This window comes from Prionailurus viverrinus, chromosome B3 (genome assembly GCF_022837055.1).
Source record: "Prionailurus viverrinus isolate Anna chromosome B3, UM_Priviv_1.0, whole genome shotgun sequence".
In the NCBI taxonomy this organism is placed as follows: Eukaryota; Metazoa; Chordata; class Mammalia; order Carnivora; family Felidae; genus Prionailurus; species Prionailurus viverrinus.
The window spans coordinates 48,098,664-48,117,730 of record NC_062566.1 but is presented as its reverse complement, the minus strand read 5'-3'; the positions used below and the strand labels follow the sequence as shown (position 1 = coordinate 48,117,730).

Here is a 19,067-nt window from a genome sequence, read left to right as displayed (position 1 = left end):
CATCTGGGAGAACTATCATACAACTCCAAGCAGGTTTAAAGATACCCTACTTGGTTTAAGGAAATGAACAATGAAAAATTAATGAAAGAAATCTGGCACTCTCAGTGTTTTCTAAGAGTAAGCAATGCTTAGTGGGGGGAAAAAAACAGGATAAAAATCAGAAAAGCAGGAAACAAGTGTCAAAAAACACCAGGAAATTCAGTGTTTCAATACTAGGTCAATTACATCACTGGATTGCCATATTGTGCCACATTTACACAAATACTAAAACTTGATACAAGCAGCAAGGTGGAACGCTAGAAATAGTGTAATAATAATTTGTTACTTGGCATAAATTTGCATCATTACTATTTATCACCATGAAAATTCTGATTTAACATATCCTTGTTAAAATGTGTTATTTCTCAGTAAAAAACAATTGACAGAACACTAAGACTATTTAAACCATTATAATTATTACAGGAAAAGTCTCATTTTTATACTGTGGAGATACTGAACTCTTCTACGCAACGCTGGCCTTACTGAGCTGTTAGAATATAGACTGAATATGCTACATTTACTTCACATACAACCAAAATTTGATGTGTATCATGTTTGATGTGTATTTTGGGGGAGAGGTATATGTGAGATGCAAACTACTTTAAAATAAACCCTCTGTTTTAGAGTCTGAATGAATGAACCTTAAGAGTCTTCAATTAATGAATAAATTTTCATTAAATTAACAGAAGCTCTACAAAGCTGCTGTTACATGACAAATATTATATTAGACATTAACAACTAGTCAGATTTCTTTATAAAAATTTAATGTTGCTGTGATTTGGGCAAGATAAGGGATGCTATGCAGATAAGAGAAAAGTTTACTTACTTCCCTACTACTGGCTTAACAGTTGCTAGAATTATCAACTAGCAGAACATCAGTATGCACAGGACCGTAAGGCCTACAGAACTTTCAAGACAGTGTACACCTGCAGAATAATCATCTCATTATCAGCTTAATGGCCCCTTACCATTTGTATACATCCTATCACTTTATCCACTCCTGTCAACAACCATCTAAGCAAGGTGTATTAATAAGAAATTGTAAACAAGCCTTGTGTAAAAGGATAAGAATGCATTAAAAGATGGCATTTAATAAGGTAATTAAATCCCTTACTCTTCCATGTTGGTTAGAACACTCCACACAGCTGACTTGGATGTTTCCATGCTTAGCACCAGGAATGATCTGCACACATTCAAAGTCACTTGCCAAAATAACAATATCACAGCCTGATCCATACGCCTAAAAGAGAAAAGTTTTACAGTATATAAGATATGTAACTTATGAATTATACCTTAGATTTTGTTGCCACCATAGACTCTGACACATTTTTACAAATATAGTTCATGTGAGAATATTTAGTTATCAATATCCAAATAAGACATTAAAAGTCACATCATAAATAAATGCCACATAATAAAACAGGATGATGACACCCCATGAATTATCTTTCAACAACTAGTACTAACAAAGAAAGGATTTTTCTAGTTCTTCAACCCTACAGCCTATGTCCCTGCAGGTCATAAATCTTCCTGTTCAGAGCTTCTCCCCAAAGCTCATGTTAGTGAACCCTAAAGAATAAAACCTCCATCTGAAAATAATAAGGCATCAAAGGCTGCAACTGTGTTCCCAGGGTTCAAACCAGGCTTGACAAAGATCAAGAAAGAAATCAGATGAATTTTCCAACACAAATCCACATGGCTTAAAGAGCTAGTTAAATAGACATGAGCCCCCAAGGCAGAATTACATGCACTAAGGCAAAGACTAAACTTAAACTCATCAACTGCCTAAGAGTGAATCCATGATGCTGTCTGGCTCTCTCCTCCCCTTCAACCTTACAAGGTGTGAGGGAGAGAGGAAACCAGCCCAAAGTGGCTACACACACACACACACACACACACACACACACACACACACACAAATTAATTAACTTAATTTAAAAATAAACTGATTTATATAAAATGTTGACAAGTATAACTATATAGCCTGCAAAATAAAATAGAACACAAAATTAAGTTCCTGGAAAATTCCTTGTTCAACAAAACTGTAACGAGTAAAACCAAATGTTTCTTCCTATTGCCACACTTCTTGATGTATGCTATTCCTGTTTTGCAACTTTGTGAATTTTATGAAGACATAAGGGGCAGAGGCAGAGCGTGAGGACACTTTTCCTTTTTCTCCCAAACTCAACTTGTGAGTAGATATTCAAAACAACCTAACAATCTAATTCTGAAGTGAAAAAGCCCCCTATATAGACATGTGTGTATATACACCCAAAAAATGATTTATGAGGTGGTATTTTATCCCACGATTTCTACACCTTTAAGCAATATAGTCCTGTCCTACAAAACATAGATATCCAAAAAATAAATAAATAAATAAATAAATAAATAAATAAACAAACAAACAAACAACCAAACAAACAAAACATAGATATCCAACAGCCAGGACTGAATGTGATGACATCGAACTCCATGACCTGTGTCCTGATGAGATCCACACATGGCTGCTAATGAAAGAGAAAATGAAGATAAAGACCAGATAGGAAGACAAATACTACTTCTACTGGTTACTAAAACTCCCAACACTGCCAAAATCCTGCTGCAACTACTATAAACCATCTTCAACTCATGTATTAATAAATACCAAAAAGTTCACCAAAAAAAAAAAAAAAAGAATTATTGGCAGGGGAAATATGGAAAAAAATCACTTCTGGGAGGAAGTAACTACTTATATTCTTATAGACAAGGCAGATTTACTACACCAAGCACTCAAGAAAGCAAAACTGAAAGGGAATATTGAGCATAGGAGAAAGCAATGTTTGTATCACTCTAATAATCTTTAAAATTACATTATTAATCCTTACAAAAAAAGAAAAAAATTTATAACTATGAACGGTGATGGATGTTGACTAGACTTACTGTGGTGATCATTTCACAATGCATACAGATAGTGAATCATGCTGTACACCTGAAACTAATATAATGTTATATGTCAATTACACCTCAAAAGGAAAAATTTTATTAAAATTACAAAAATAATCCTACCTTTGAACAATATTTCAAATTTTCCAAAGTGCTTTATAGTATTATCTCAACAAAGTGAATTGATGAAAAGAGCATCAACTGATGAATGGATAAAGATGTGGTTTATGTATACAATGGAATACTACTTGGCAATAAGAAAGAATAAAATCTAGCCATCTGCAACAATGTGGATGGAACTGGAGGGTATTATGCTAAGTGAAATAAGTCAGGCAGAGAAAGACACCATATGTTTTCACTCATATGTGGATCTTGAGAAACTTAACAGAAGACCATGGGGAAAGGGAAGGGGGGGAAAAAAGTTACAGAGGGAGAGAGGCAAACCATAAGAGACTCTTAAGGACTGAGAACAAACTAAGGGTTGATAGGGGGAGAGGGGAAAGTGGGTGATGGGCATAGTGAGGGCACTTGTTGGGATGAGCACCGGGTGTTGTATGGAAACCAATTTGAAAATAAATTATATTTTTAAAAAATTATTTGTATTTAAAAATAAAGTAAAGTGGTTACTAGAAGCTGAAAAAAAAGAAAAGAGCATAAACTTTAGTTTGAATTCATATATGCAGGGTTTTCAATTTGGGCTCAGCCATTCTAAGTGATCTTAAGTCAGAAGTAACAGTTACCTCTTGAGACAACTGTGAAAATTAAAGTAGAAAATCTATTTGCAGAAGGCTTAGCACACATCATTCATTTAAGAAGAAAAAACAAACAAACAAACAAACAACAACAAAAAACAATGCATGAAGTCCCAAGCCTGTGCTAGGGACTGGGAATATACAACCACAAGACGTGGGAAGTCTAATGGGAAGATAACCAAGTGAATCACCAGTCACAACTAAATGACAAACTGCCATGACAGAGATACCCACAAAATATCAGAAGACAAAAGGTACTCAATAAATGTTATGTTACTCCCCCTTTAATCTTTGCAACAAACCTGAAAGGAAGATATCGTTATCATTGTATAAAGATTAAAATTCATCAATTTGCCCAAGATTATACGGTTAAAAAGGGGAAGATGTTCCAACTCAAGTCCTTACAATTTTTAGGCTATTTTTTCCTACATTACATGTCAACGATACTTAAAGTATTCCAGATAAATATTAGTATCCCTGCTTCTCTAAAGATGGGCCATTTCTAGCAACTGCTACTAGAGACAGATAGGCTTTTACTGATCAATCACCAAAAAGGATGTTTACTCTTCCCTAGATATTCAAAATGCCAGACCTTTTCCAGAGTACATGGACTATACTCCTTAGCTGTAGGGAACCTTGACATCTTTCTGATCCTGCAATATATGTTCTCAAACTTGGCTGCATCAAAATCAAAATTACCTAAGGAACCTATTCAACACACAGATTGTTTGGTCCCACGCCAGACTTACTAAATCAAAATCTTCATGGATAAAAGAATTTGACAATATCTACCAAAATTTTAAATATACTTTTTGATCAAACAACTCTTTAATTTACCCTACAAGCATACTTTAAAAAGTTTGCCAAAATATATGTAGAAGGATAGTCACTGCCTTACTATTTGTAACAGCAAAAACTGAAGATAATCATACTGTCCATCAGTAAAGGAGGTTAAATAAATTACTGACTATCCATATACTGGAACACTATGTAGCTACTAAAAGTTTAGACACCACAAGTCTAAAATGATCTCAAATTCCTCATCAAACTAATAATTCACATCAAAAGGGAGCAACTTGTGTCTAGTACTGGCTTCCTGGAACCGACAAGTAGGTATTACCTACGATTTTATATAATAATATCTATGATCATGGCGGGAGCAGAACCCCCCAAACTACTGCACACTAACAGTTTGCCAAAGTACAGAGGAAGCATATTCTTACTCTTTAAAGAGTTTAAAGCAGGGAAAAACAAGGGCCCCCAAATCAGTCAATACTGAATCACATACATTCTATAACTGAAATCTCACAAGATTTTTATGATTTACATAAGCATGTGTTTAGTATCTGTCAGGTTCCCACTACAATGGAATGTCCATCAGAGCAAACAACCATGTCCTGTTTTACCATGTACTCCCAGCACTTCGCATTAGCAGCCCTCAATACATATACATATAGTGAATAAATGATCCAAATCTTCCCAGTTTCTGGCTCTAGAAGTCTCAGCACCTTAAAACCTAGTCAAAGAACATGAAGTTCAGACAGAACTGACCAACTTTACAATAGTACCTACACAAGGAAAGAAAGATTTTGATTTTCCAGCCTAACAGTATATGGATTTAGAAGACCTACCAGAAGGGAATCTACCAAAGCCCTCCTCAGTAATCTATCATTTACTGAATACTTTACTATGATATAAGGCCATCTGCTAAGTCTTTAGGAACAATGTATCTTCACAGGCCACCTTTTAAAGATGGAGAAATCCATGGGGCGCCTGGGTGGCGCAGTCGGTTAAGTGTCCGACTTCAGCCAGGTCACGATCTCGCGGTCCGTGAGTTCGAGCCCCGCGTCAGGCTCTGGGCTGATGGCTCAGAGCCTGGAACCTGTTTCCAATTCTGTGTCTCCCTCTCTCTCTGCCCCTCCCCCGTTCATGCTCTGTCTCTCTCTGTCCCAAAAATAAAAATAAACGTTGAAAAAAAAAATTAAAAAAAAAAAAAATAAAGATGGAGAAATCCAAGCCCAGAAAGGTAAGTAGTTTGCCCAAGGTCACAGAGTGAGGATTCATTTGCTTTATAGTAAAGCTCCTGCTCTTTCCCACTACCTCCCCCCACCTCTACTCTATTAAGATGTCTTCCTAGTGATAGAAGGCCTATGTTCATCCTTGTAATCCCAAGTAATTTACCACAGCCCCTAGCACAAAGTACTTGGTAAAAACCAACAGCTAATAAGGTTTATACAAAACCTATAATTACTTAAGAGATTCCCATTCTCTCAATTTTAGGGCAAAAGCAATTTTGTTTCCATTCTTCTTTTTCAGAATTCGGTCTTTAAGAGGAAGAATTTACAGTGCAGGAGGAAAAGAGGGTGCTCACTGGAACTACACACAATTACTAAAATGAACCCATGGAGTAAGGAGTGGGCTCTTTCACTAGGTAAAAGAAGTATCATGGACTTGGCGGAGCATACACTATTCCATATTGGGAGGTAAGCCACAGGATCGTGCTGGAAAGCAGGAAAGGGGGCAGTAAGCCTTTTCTGCAGCAATCAGAATCCCTTAGCCAGGTTCTTCTTCCCTCGGGTTCCTGGCAGAGCCACTGCTGTGCCATAGCACTATACACCAGTTATAACAGTACCAACCTATAAAATGTTTTGTCTCAAAGTCAAGGATATGATTTGGCCCCAACACAGAGACAAATCCCAAAAAAGAGAAAACATCTTAGAAAAACACACTTTCCCTCCATTCATGTGGGAGGATTTCTTTTATGGAAGAACTGAACTGCCCTGATGAGGATAAAGAATAACCAGCTGACAATCATGTCATATTAAGAGAGAATTCTGTAGCACAAGCCCTAACATCAGAGATATGCTTCAAATATATTAATCTTCACTTGCTTTAACCTTATCATTGGAAAACAAATCCATCCTTTTAGGAAAAAGAAAACTAGTCTGTGCTTTGAGCGCTAAAACCAAGAGTTTTCAACCTGGATGTAAGTCATAGATGGTCTCAGGAGGTCTCTGAACTCCTGGAAATTATATTTAAAGTCATGTGAATGTGCTTGTTTTCTTGTACCCACAGATCCCATTAGTTTGTTTAAAAGAATCTCTTCCTGGAGAGCCCAGGTGGCTTGGTCAGTTGGGCATCTGACTCTTGATTTCAGCTCAGGTCACGATCTCACAATTCGTGGGCTCCCTGCTATCAGCGTGGACCCTGCTTGGGATTCTCACTCTCCCTCTCTCTCTGTCCCTCCCCCACTCCTGGTAGCTTACTCCCTCTCTCCAAATAAATAAAACTTTAAAAATTTTTTTAAAAAGAATCTCTTCCTTAACAAAGTGCAGGGTGTGTCATATAACCCCATAATAATTCTATGGAAGCTAAAACTTGAATATTTGTTATTACCAACATTCTTTTCTGTTTTTAGTCATGATATCCAAAATTTCATTAGACAGGCACTGCCAATTAGTTGAGGCTGAAAAACAAAGTCACCTTCTTCTTTTACCTTATCAAATTTTCACTTGATGAAAAAAATTTATCATCTTCTGAAGTCATTAGGTACTCTGAATTAATGTATTATTATCATAATAAAGATATTGCTGCCTTCTCTAGAGGGTTAATGTCACTGTGAACAATTAAGTGTATCTGAATATACACAACACAATCATTGTCCTAACTTCAGTTTTATATATAATTGCCTTAACCACATTATTTTCAGAAAAGCAAACAAATACTTGTATCCCATACTGTTCTAATTTTTCAGATTTCCTTTAAGTCTTAGATAAAGTATAAAGAAATAAAAAGTTGTTTGTTTGTTTTTTAAATCCTACACAGGGGCACCTGAGTGGCTCAGTTGAGCATCTGACTTCAGGTCATGATCTCACAGTTCGTGGGTTTGGGCCCCATGTCAGGCTCTGTGCTGACAGCTCGGAACCTGGAGCCTGCTTCTGCTTCTGTGTCTCCCTCTCTCTCTGCCCCCAACCCACTCGCATTCTGTCTCTGTCTTTCTCAAAAATAAACAAACATTAAAAAAAAATTTTTTTTTAATCCTACACAAACATGTCTTTTCCTATGAGAACATAAAATACAAATAAATGAATTACACAGGTATTTTCTATGGAATACCTGGATGCTCTATCATCCTGGTAGTTACAGGGTCAAAGTTTAAGGTCGCTGAAAACTGTTGACATGTATCTAAATTTAAAAGAAGAAAAGCACTGGTGAATTAAGAGGTATTAAGCATGCTGAAAGGTTTATCTAATTTAACAAGGTATTGTGGTCTTACCACAATAAATTCCCACCTCTCCCTGAGAGTGAATTTTGACTCATGTTAAGTATGTTCACTCTTCCACAAATGAGGGTACTTGTTATTAAGAGCTAAAAAAAATAATTACAAGAATTATAAGAGGTACCATTTACTGAAAGCCTACTGGGTAACATACTATGTAATCTACATTCCTAGTCTCTTTTTCAAGACTGCAGTAATCCTAGAAGTTAGCTATTATTGACCCCACTTTAATATAAGGAAATGGAAGTTCATAGGATTTAATCAAATTCTTAAGTAGCAAGGTAAATATAAGGCTGAGAGGCAAATTCAGGTCTCTTTACATTGTTATATCCACTTCACTTAGGACCATCATTTTGTTTTCTATTGCTCAAATTTTTGTTCTTCTTACTGGTTTGTTAATTACATAAATTCATTAAACTCTTCATTTCAGCTGTTCTAAAACAAAAAGCTAACGAGAAGACAGGGTTGTCTGACTTTGATCATTACTTAGTTGGGTCAAGTTATCTATAGACAAAGTCTTAAAAGGCCAGCCTTGACCTATGAAAAAATCTTATCAAGAAAACAAAGCACATATTAACAAAAATTTCCCAAGAAAATATCCTTTCCCTCTTCCTTTTAGTCACATAATTAAATAGCTAACTGCTTATGCTTCTCAGAATTAAAAATTAACTTCTAGGGGCACCTGGCTGGTTCAATCAGTGGAGCATGCAACTCTTGATCTTGGGGTCATGAATTTGAGCCCCATGTTGGGCTCAGAGATTACTTTAAAAAAATTAACCTCTAAAACAAATAGATTTCCTTTTTGAATAGGATCATTACTAAGCTAGAGTTTTCATGTATCACTTACCCATAAAAGCCACCTGTAAGTTAAATAAACCATTTTAAATGTCTGATTTTAATGTTTTCAGCAACAAGATTTTCTTTTTTATAGAAAATGCAACACATGCTAATTTAAAAACTAAATCGGTGGGGAGCCTGGGTGGCTCAGATGGTTAAGTGTCTGACTTTTGGTTTTGGTTCAGGTCATGATCTTAGAGTTTGCAGGATAGAGCCCCACATCAGGCTCCACCCATGCTGACAGCACAGAGTCTGTTTGGGATTCTCTCTCTCCCTCTCCCGCATTGGACACACTATCTCTTTCTTTCAAAATAAATAAACTAAAAGTTAAAAACTGAATACAAAAATTAGTCCACCTTACCCTTGACCACTTAAGGAGTGATTACCTGACAGTTACCCATGAACCCTTCCTGAAATGTTTAGTGTATATATATGTATAAACATTTTTTATATAAAGAGATTATGCTATACACAATTCTGCAACTTCTTTTCCACTTAATTAACAATTTGTCTTGAAGAACTTTCCTTAGCACAGAAGGAATTATTTTATTCTTCTTAATAGTTGCATAATCTTCCATTTTGTGGCTTTGCCATAATTACTTTAGGTTGTTTCCAGTCTTTCACTACCATAAAACGTGCTTCAGTATAACACCTATGTATTTATGGTATTACACATATGTGTGCAAGTATACCCAAAGGATAAATTCTAAGACATAATTTACTGGGTGAGTGATTAAAATCAGTAAGTACTGCAAAATGCCCTCCAAAAACACTGTATTTCCCATATGTATAAAAGTACCTGTTTCTCCACTTCCTCACTAACCCTGATAATCCAATCCAACAAAACCTAGCTTCTCCCTGTTGTCTTAATTTCTATTGTTATTAGGAGGAAAGTTGAGCATCTTTTCATACATTTATCAATCATTTATATTTCTTTCTCTGAAAACTGACTATTCCTGTTATTGGTCAATTTTTTAACTGGGTCTGTTCTGAATGACTTATAAGAGCTCTTTACAGATTAAGGAAATCCATCCTTTGTCTATATAGCTAATAAGATTTTTTTAAATGCCTGAACTAAAGATAGACTAAGCAAAGGGCAAATCATTATTTTTTTAATTGAAATAGTGTATTTATATAATACACAATTTCAATTTGAAAAGTTATATATATAGATCACAGTAGGCCATGGACTAGTTTAAAGGCCCAATTTATGAAGTACCAGGAAAGTTTATAAATTTATGTGTAAAAATATAGAGTTCTCAAAATGAAATTTAAGTCTACAAATAAGAGTACTTATCAGCAATACATTCAATCAGCCTCATATGTCTTTCTACAGGTTTCTACACCTAAAATCAAACCCTTAACCTTTATCAATCACTGCCTACCATCAGCACCCCCAAAATAGATAAGCTTCTTGCCAGTCAGATGTTAAGTCCATCATACAGTTAGAAAAGGGGGAAAGGGTAGTATTTGAACAAACAGCTCTTCTCTCCACATGACTAAGAACGGACTTTACTAATATGATTCAATCATTCTAACAGCCTAAAGTCCACTCAAGAATGCTGAATGAACAGAAATAAATGAGAAAGAAACTAAATAGTAAGCAAAAAGCTAAGAGCACAAAAATTACCCCAAGTCAACGACAAGTGAAGCAATATCAGAAATAATATAATAATGACTGTATGTGTGGTAACCAAAGGTTTGTTACTTTTAGAAACAACACAGCTCACATCAGGATATGCAAAATTAACAGACTACTTATAAAAGTAGGAAAAAGCTAAGCTGCAAGTGGTATACTGAGTGAAACGTAAGACAAAACTTAATAATATATAAAAACAGGGGTGCCTGGGTGGCTCAGTTGGTTAAGCGTCCGACTTTGGCTCAGGTCATTCTCTCATGGCTTGTGAGTTCTAGCCTGCATCAGGCTCTATGCGGACAGCTCAGAGCCTGGAGCCTGCTTCGGATTCTGTGTCTCTCTCTCTCTGCCCTCCCTCCCTTGCTCACACGCTCACTCTCTCTCAAAAATAAATAAATATTAAAACAAATTTTTAATAATATATAAAAACAAAAATCTATGGCTGAAAAAAATAAAAATGCAAGAAATACTACAAGTGGGAAAAAAAAAAGAAATATTACAGTGTTTGTGATTAAATAGTAAGAGACAAAATGATTTTTGTTTTAATTTCTTCGTAACAACCCCAAACAAGCAACAGATCTGAAAGAACTTCCTTCAATTAAAATTAAAACTTTAAATTAAAAAAGAACAATCTTTAGTATTAGTCAAAAGCAACCAATTTTGATAATTTACTGACAAAATAGATGGAGCTACAACAAACTTCTAAATACTAAGCTAAAGAGAAACACAGATACCCACAGTACAAACTAAACTTATTTCTATAACCCTGAACACAGAACAAAACAGGGGTTTTTTAAAATTTACTGATGCTAAATCATATCTGATAAGCAAAGGAGACCTTGAAAAGAGAAATATGCAATAATTAATTAATTTGTCCTAATTAAATATTACAAATACTGCTCTATCTCCAGCTTGCATGCATTCTCACTAAAAAGTAAGTGTGGAAGTAGAAATCAAAAATCATCTCTTCTAAATAACTATTTTATGTCAGTGCTGAGAATAAATCACTCAAAGTATTACTTACCAAAAATTTCTAAGGGAAATCACAGCAGTATTGGTAAAAGTATGTCTCATGGACTGGCCAACATGCATAAAAACCTACCCACCTTTCAGCTTCAGATATGTTCTCTAAAGCTTGAGATATATAACAATTTGGCCTCACAAAGAATAATGTAGTAAACTACTACTTTTTTAAATGGTTACTTCTAAAGAAACACAATATTTTTTTTATATTTAATTATTACAAATACAGACAATAAGTGACTCAATATTTTGTTCCTTAATTTGTTAATTAATTTTACATTTCAAAGAACCTTAACAGTACATTATCTAATATGTACCAATATTAATACGTAATGTTTGACAACTTCCAATTTTGCAACTACTGGAAATTTCCAGATATTAGGTTAACCTAAATACTGATATTTTGAGGGAGATGGTCCTGACAGTGTTCCAAAAATCATTTCCCAAATAATTGATTAAAATATTAAATTATAATTAAACTCCCGATATAATACCATCAATATGATGGAAAGAACATATTCCTGAGAATCCAGAGGTATTAATACCAACTATAACAATCTCTCTGTAATATTTCCTTTATCAGTCAAATGAAAGATTGTGACTAGATCACTTCTGAGACTCCTTTCAATTTTTAAGCTGTAATTCTATGAGTGCACAAATTTGCTTCAAAAAGTCCTGATACAAAGATTAAATAATCCAGTGTGCACTATTTTACATAGAAACCCAGCTAAATGGTCTTTGTGTTGTAACTCTTTCCCCTACTCACGGCTGACAGGATGTGAGGATGGTCCAGACTAATGACCAGTAGCTATCAGCCAGATGAAAGAGATGGGCTAAGCCAGGCAAAGTCCACTCAGAAATTCAAACCATAAGACCCAGAGTTAGAAGGAAGGGCTAAGCAGACAAGTCATACATGTTCAGGGATAAGTCAGCAATTTGAAACTGAAACCACCAGTTTAAAAAGTAAATGGATCGGATATCTAAAAACAAAAAACTCATGAAAAAAACAAGTACATAAAATCCCTAAGAGAAGGCAGTCTTGATTCTACCAGCTTTTTAGTTCCAATCACCCTGAAGCCCAACTGCACCTCCTAAGTTCTTTGTGTATCCTGAAATAAACCTAGCTTTTACTTCAGTTCATCTGTCCCTTGTGCTAAAACCAGTACTGATACAAAGATTGGGACTGCATAGAACAGGGCTTCAAAGAAAATGTGGAATTGGCTATGATTAGATTATAGAATTAGAGTAGAGAATGCAATGAGGAAGACAGACTGGAAAGCTAGCAAAACAGGATGTATAAAAGAGATACAGTTACTAAAATAGTCATATGTGATTCTTTGGGACCTAGAATATGTCAGGCATACCTCCCTTTTTATGCTTTGCTTACTGTACTTCATAGATAACTGTGTTTTTACAAATTGAAGGCTTGTGGCAACCCTGCATCAAGCAGTCTATCAGTGCCATTTTTCCAAGAGCATTTGCTCACTTGTAGCTGTGTCACATTTGGAAATTCTCACAATATTTCAAACTTTTTCATGATTATATTTGGTATGGTGACCTTTTATCAGTGATCTTTAATGTTATTATTGTAATTGTTTGGGAGTACCACAAACCATACCCATAGAAGACGGCACACTTAATAAACGTTGTAGGTGTTCTGACTGCTCCACTGACCAGCCATTCCCCCCACCCCACTCCTTGAGCCTCCCTATTCCCTGAGACACAATATTTAAAAATAGGCCAATGAATAACCCTATGATGACCTCTAAGTGTTCAAATGAAAGAGTTGCATGTGTCTCACTTCTTTTTTTTTTAACATATTTATTTATTTATTCAGACAGAGAGAGTGAGTATGCAGCCAGGTGCACATGCACACAACCAGGGGAGAGGCAGAGAGAGAGGTGGGGAGAGAGAATCCAAGCAGGCTCCATGCTGTCAGCACAAAAGCTTGAGGCAGAGCTCAGTCTCAGGAATGGTAAGATCACGACCTGAGCCAAAATCAAGAGTCAGATGCTTAACTGACTGAGCCACCCAGGCAGCCCTGCATGTCTCTCACTTAAAATCAAAAACTAGAAAAGATTAAGCTTAGTAAAAAAAAAAAAAAAAAAAGGCATGTCTAGAGCTAAGATAGTCCAAAATCTAGGCCTCTTGTGTCAAACAGCTGGCCAAGTTGTGAATGCAAAGGAAGAGTTCTTGAAGGAAACTACAACCGCTACTCCAGTGAACACACAAAATGATAAGGAAGTGAAACAGCCTTACTGCTGACATAGAGAAAGTTTTAGTGGTCTAGACAGAAGATCAAACCAGCAATAACCTTCCCTTGAGCCAAAGCCTAATCGAAAGGAAAGTCCCTACTTTAATTCTATGAAGGTTGAGAAGCTTCAGAAGAAAAGTTTGAAGCTAGCAGAGGTTGAGTCATGAGGTTTAAGGAAAGAAGCCACCTCCATGACATAAAAGGCAAAGCATGCAAGCAATGATGTTGAAGTTGCAGCAAATCATCCATAATATCTAGCTAAAATAATTAATGAAAATGGCTACACCAAGCAACAAATTTTCAAAGTAGATAAAAGAGCCTTATGTTGGAAGAAGATGCCATCTAGGACTTTCATAGCTACAGAGGAGAAGTCAATGCCCAGCTTCAAGGGTTCAAAGGATAGGCTGACTCTCTTGTTAGGGTCTGATGTAGTTGGTGACTTAAACTGAAGCCAATACTCAACTATTCTAAAAATCCTAGGGCCCTTAAAAATGATGCTCAATCTATGGGTATTGTATGTAAGCCAATTTGACAATAAATTATATTTCTCAAAAAATGATGTTCAATATACTTTGCCTCTGCTTTACCAATGGAACAACACAGTTTGGATGACAGCACATCTGCTTACAACATGGTTCACTGTACATTTTAAGCTCACTGTTGAGTCTTGCTGCTCAGAAAAAAAGATTCCTTTCAAAATATTACTGCTCACTGTCAACACACCTGGTCATCCTGGAGCTGTGACAAAGAAGTACAATGAGATTGGTGTTATTTTCATGCCTTCTCCCACAACATCTATTCTGCAGCCCATGGGTCAAGGAGTAATTTCAACTTTCAAGTCCCATTATTTAAGAAATACATTTCAGTTCGGATGACCACTGGGTATTATATATAAGTGATGAATCGCTAAATTCTATTCCTGTAATAAACATATTTTGATTTAAAAAAAGAAGAAAAATGCATTTCATAAGACTACAACTACCATGGATAGTGACTCCTTTGACAGATCTGGGTCAAGTAAATTTAAAGCTTTCTAGAAAAGATTTTGTAAAATGTCTCAAAAGTTAGTTTGTCTGATGTTTCCTCATGATTAGATTCTGAGAAGGATTATCACAGAAACATCACAGTGTTCTTCTCATTGCATTTTTTCAAGAGGCACAATTGTCAATTTACCCCATTCCTGGCAGTTAACTTTGATCAGTTAATAAAGGTGGTGTCTGCCAGGTTTCTCCTCTATAAAATTATTTTTTCCTTTATAATTAATAAGTACCTTGTAGAAAGATATTTTGAGGCTATGTAAATAACTTGTGACTTATCAAACTTTTACCCACTAGTTTTAGTATCTACCGGACATTTCTTGCCTAAAGTTACTACTAAGATGGTTGCCAAATGGCAATTATCTAATTCTGTCATTTCATTATTTGTTAGTTGGCTTTATGGGGCACCTGGGTGACTCAGTCAGTTGAATGTCCGACTTGGGCTCAGGTCATAACCTCGCCTTTGTGGGTTCAAGCCCTGCATCAGGCTCTGTACTGACAGCTCAGAGCCTGGAGCCTGCTTTAGATTCTGTGTATCCCTCTCTCCCTGCCCCTTCCCTGCTCATGCTCTGTCTCTCAAGAAAGGAAGGAAGGAAGGAAGAAAGAAAGAAAGAAAGAAAGAAAGAAAGAAAGTTAGTTATTAGCTGGCTTTCTTCTGTAAGGAAGAGTTTTCTTTATTTCTGTACTTATTTATATTAGTAAGGGTCATGGATTCTTACCTCATACAAAGGGTTATAATCTATTATTATCACTTATCTATATGCTCTAATTGTCCCTGATTGGGCGAATAGGAACTCTTTAAGTTATTAGAAATGGTAAATAAATTCAGTAAAATTACAGAACATAAAATTAATACCCAGAATTATCATAGTTCTGTTTCTATACACTAGGTAGTAGAAAGGGAAATTAAGGAAACAACCCCATTTACAAGTGTACCAAAGACAATAAAATACCTAGGAATAATCTAACCAAGTTAAAAGACCTGTACTCTGAAAACTATAAAACACTGTTGAAAAAAATTGGAGATGACACAAATAAATAGAAATATACTCCATGCTCATGGATTAGAAGAATTAATATTGTTAAAATGTCTATACCACCCAAAGCAATCTACAGATTCAATGTAATCCCCATCAAAATATCAACAACATATTTCACAGAATTAGAATAATTCTAAAATGTATATGGAAAGACCCCAAATAGCCAAAGCAATCTTGAAGAAGAAAAAATCTGGAAGTATCACAATCCCAGATTTCAAGATATACTACAAAGGTATAGTAATCAAAACAGTATGGTACCGGCACAAAAACAGGCACATAGATCAATGAAACAGAATAGGAAGCCCAAAAATAAACCCACACTTATATGCTCAATTAATCTACAACAAAGAAGGTATGAATATACAATGGGGAAGACAGTCTCTTCAACAAATGGTATTTAGAAAATGGGACAACTAGATGCAAAAGAAGGAAACCAAGACCACTTTTTCACACAATACACAAAAATAAACTCAAAAGGGTTAAAGACCTAAATGTGATACCTGATACCATCAAAGCCTAGAAAAGAACATTAAGCAGTAATTTCTTTGACATCAGCCTTAGCAACTTTTTTTTAAGTTTATTTATTTTGAGAGAGACAGAGAGTGTTGAGTGGCAGAGGGGTAGAGAGAGCGGGAAAAATGCAGAGAATCCCAAGCAGGCTCCACACTGTCAGCACAGAGCCCAATGTGAGGCTTGAGCTCACAAAATTGTGAGATCATGTCCTGAGCAAAAATCAAGAGTTGGACACATAACCAACTGAGCCACCCAGGCGCCCCTGCCTTAGCAACATTTTAAAAAATCTGTCTCCTAAGGGAAACAAAAACAAAAATAAACTATTGAACTACATCAAAATAAAAGGCTTCTGCACAGCAAAGGAAACCGTCAACAAAACAAAAAGACAACCTGCTAAGTAAAAGATTTGCAAATGATATATCTGACAGGGTATTAATATCCAAAATATATAAAGAACTTATACAACTCAACAGCAATAAATTTTCTATATTCCTTCTAAAATCTTTATCATTCCGTATTTCATATCTACATCTGTAATCTGCCTGGAGTTCTTTTTTTTTTTTTTTTTTTGGTAAATGGGATGACACAGGGCCAAGTTTTATTTCTTTCCTATATAAATAAGATGTCCCACAAAAAGATCAATCATTCTGTACTGCTCTACCATGTCATCCTTGACATAAATCAAACATGAATAAATGTGTGAGTCTGTTTCTGGTGCTCTGTTTTATTACTCTGATGTATTTGTTCTGAGGAGGCTACCACACTATCTTGATGTGCACGACTTTCAAGTCTTGAGCTGGACAAAGCAGTCCTCTCATTTGACTGTTCTTTAAGACTGCCTTATCTATTCCTGGCCCCAACTATTCCTATAAAATTTAGCATCATTCTGTCAAATTCCACAGAATCCTCGTAAGATTTTGACTGGCAATATATCAAAGCTATGAATACATTTGGAAAGAATTGATAAATTTACAGTAATGAATCTTCCAGTCCATAAATATGGAATTTATCTCTCTTAAGTTTTACAAATTTTGACCATAGAAGTGTTCTACATGCATCATTAGACTTACTGCTAGGTCCCTGATATTTTTTAATGGCATGAAAAATAGTATCATAGTTCCAGTTCTAAATAGAACCACAATAAATTATGTCCCTCCCACTGAATGCAGCCAGAAAACATGAACAGAATGCATGAAGCTGCTATTTGAGGACTCTGAAAAGTAAATGGTAGCAGGTGAACTACGAAAAAAGATCAAAATTTGAAGTCTACCATACCAGCACTGAGTTTAACTAAAGTTAGTACAAAACCAAGAAGCAAAAACAGAGAGCTCCAAGAGAAACCATTTATTTTTGGCTGAAGAAGTGGGAAAAATAGTCTTAGTTTTCAAAGAAAGGAATGGAGAATTCTCCATTTATCCTTTCCTTTCTCCATTTTCTCACATTCCAGCCCCCAAGCAATCCCACAGCTCCCATAAAAGGAGCTATGATTCCAAGAAAGTGAGGTGAACCCCCACTGCTTTTTTTCTTTCCCTATCGTACTGCTACTTGGCACTGAACACAGGTACACACCCAGGGAGTATAGTGCAGAGTAACTAAAGTCTCAACTCTGCAGCTAGGGAACCACAAAGGGGAGCCCTAGAAACCAGAAAGTGCTAGGGAAACCACAGAAAAGGAAGAGCTCAGAACAATGATCCAATAAACTGTTTATAAACTCCTGGGCTCCATCCCAGGCTACACATGCATAGATCACACCTTAAAAAGAAGAGCAAAAACCTCTGAGAACTGAACTACAGGAAAGGCCACTGACCAGGTCCTTTACCGGCCACTAGGAGGAACACACACAGGATATATCTTACTGGGACTCAAAGGCTTTAAAAATGGAACTGACATTGAAACAATGACCCATAGAAGGCTGGTGTGAGAACTTCCAGCCTAAATCCAAACAAGTAGACTGTCTGCTAAAACAAAAATATCAGCATTCTCTGTAGGATTTACACAAGATCCAGAGTTTCATAATATAATGTTTTTAAAAGTCCAGTTTACAGGGGTGCCTGGGTGGCTCAGTCAGTTGAGTGCCCCACTCTTGATTTCAGCTCGGGTCATGATCTCACAATTTCATGGGTTTGAGCCCTGCATTGAGTTCTGCTCTGACCGCGTGTGCAGAGCCTACTTGGGAGTTCTCCTCTCCCTCTGCCCCCTCCAGCTTGCTGTCTCTGTCAAAATAAATAAATAAACTTTAAAAATAAGTAAAAGTCCAGGTTACAATACAAAATTATTCAGCAATACAAAGAACTAAGAGAATCTCAACTCACAAGGTAAAGGAAAAAAACAATCAACACACCTAGATGTTAAAATTATCAGAAAAAAACATTAAAGTGGCTACAATAAAATGCTTGAAGAGGTACAGGTGAACACTCTCAAATCAGTAATCTAAGCTTCCATCTTAATCAATTAGAAAAGGAAAGCAAAACAAATTCAAAGCATGCTGAAGAAAGGAAATAATAAAGAGCAGAAATCAATGAAAATGACAAGAGAAAAATAATAGAAAATATGAATGAAATAAAAATCTGGTTCTTTGAGGGGTGCCTGACTGGCTCAGTCAGAAGAGCATGTGACTCTTTATCTTAGGGTTGTGAGCTCAAGCCCCACATGGGTGTAGAGATTACTAAATAAATAAACTTTTAAAAAATCTGGTTCTTTGAAAAAGAACAATAAAATGCATAAACCTCCAGGAA

General features: G+C 35.9%; 1 protein-coding gene across 4 annotated transcripts in view; it reads right to left on the bottom strand.

Moving 5' to 3' along the window:
• DMXL2 (Dmx like 2) overlaps window positions 1–19,067 on the bottom strand; it is a 159,294-nt gene that overhangs the window by 127,004 nt on the left and 13,223 nt on the right. For all 4 annotated transcript variants that reach the window (XR_007152953.1, XM_047862502.1, XM_047862500.1 and 1 more), the window contains exon 2: window positions 1,154–1,279. Coding sequence is in view for 3 of the 4 variants with exons in the window: in XM_047862502.1 (XP_047718458.1) it covers window positions 1,154–1,279 (126 nt within the window). In the remaining variant the exon portion in view is untranslated. The remainder of the gene's footprint in view (window positions 1–1,153; window positions 1,280–19,067) is intronic.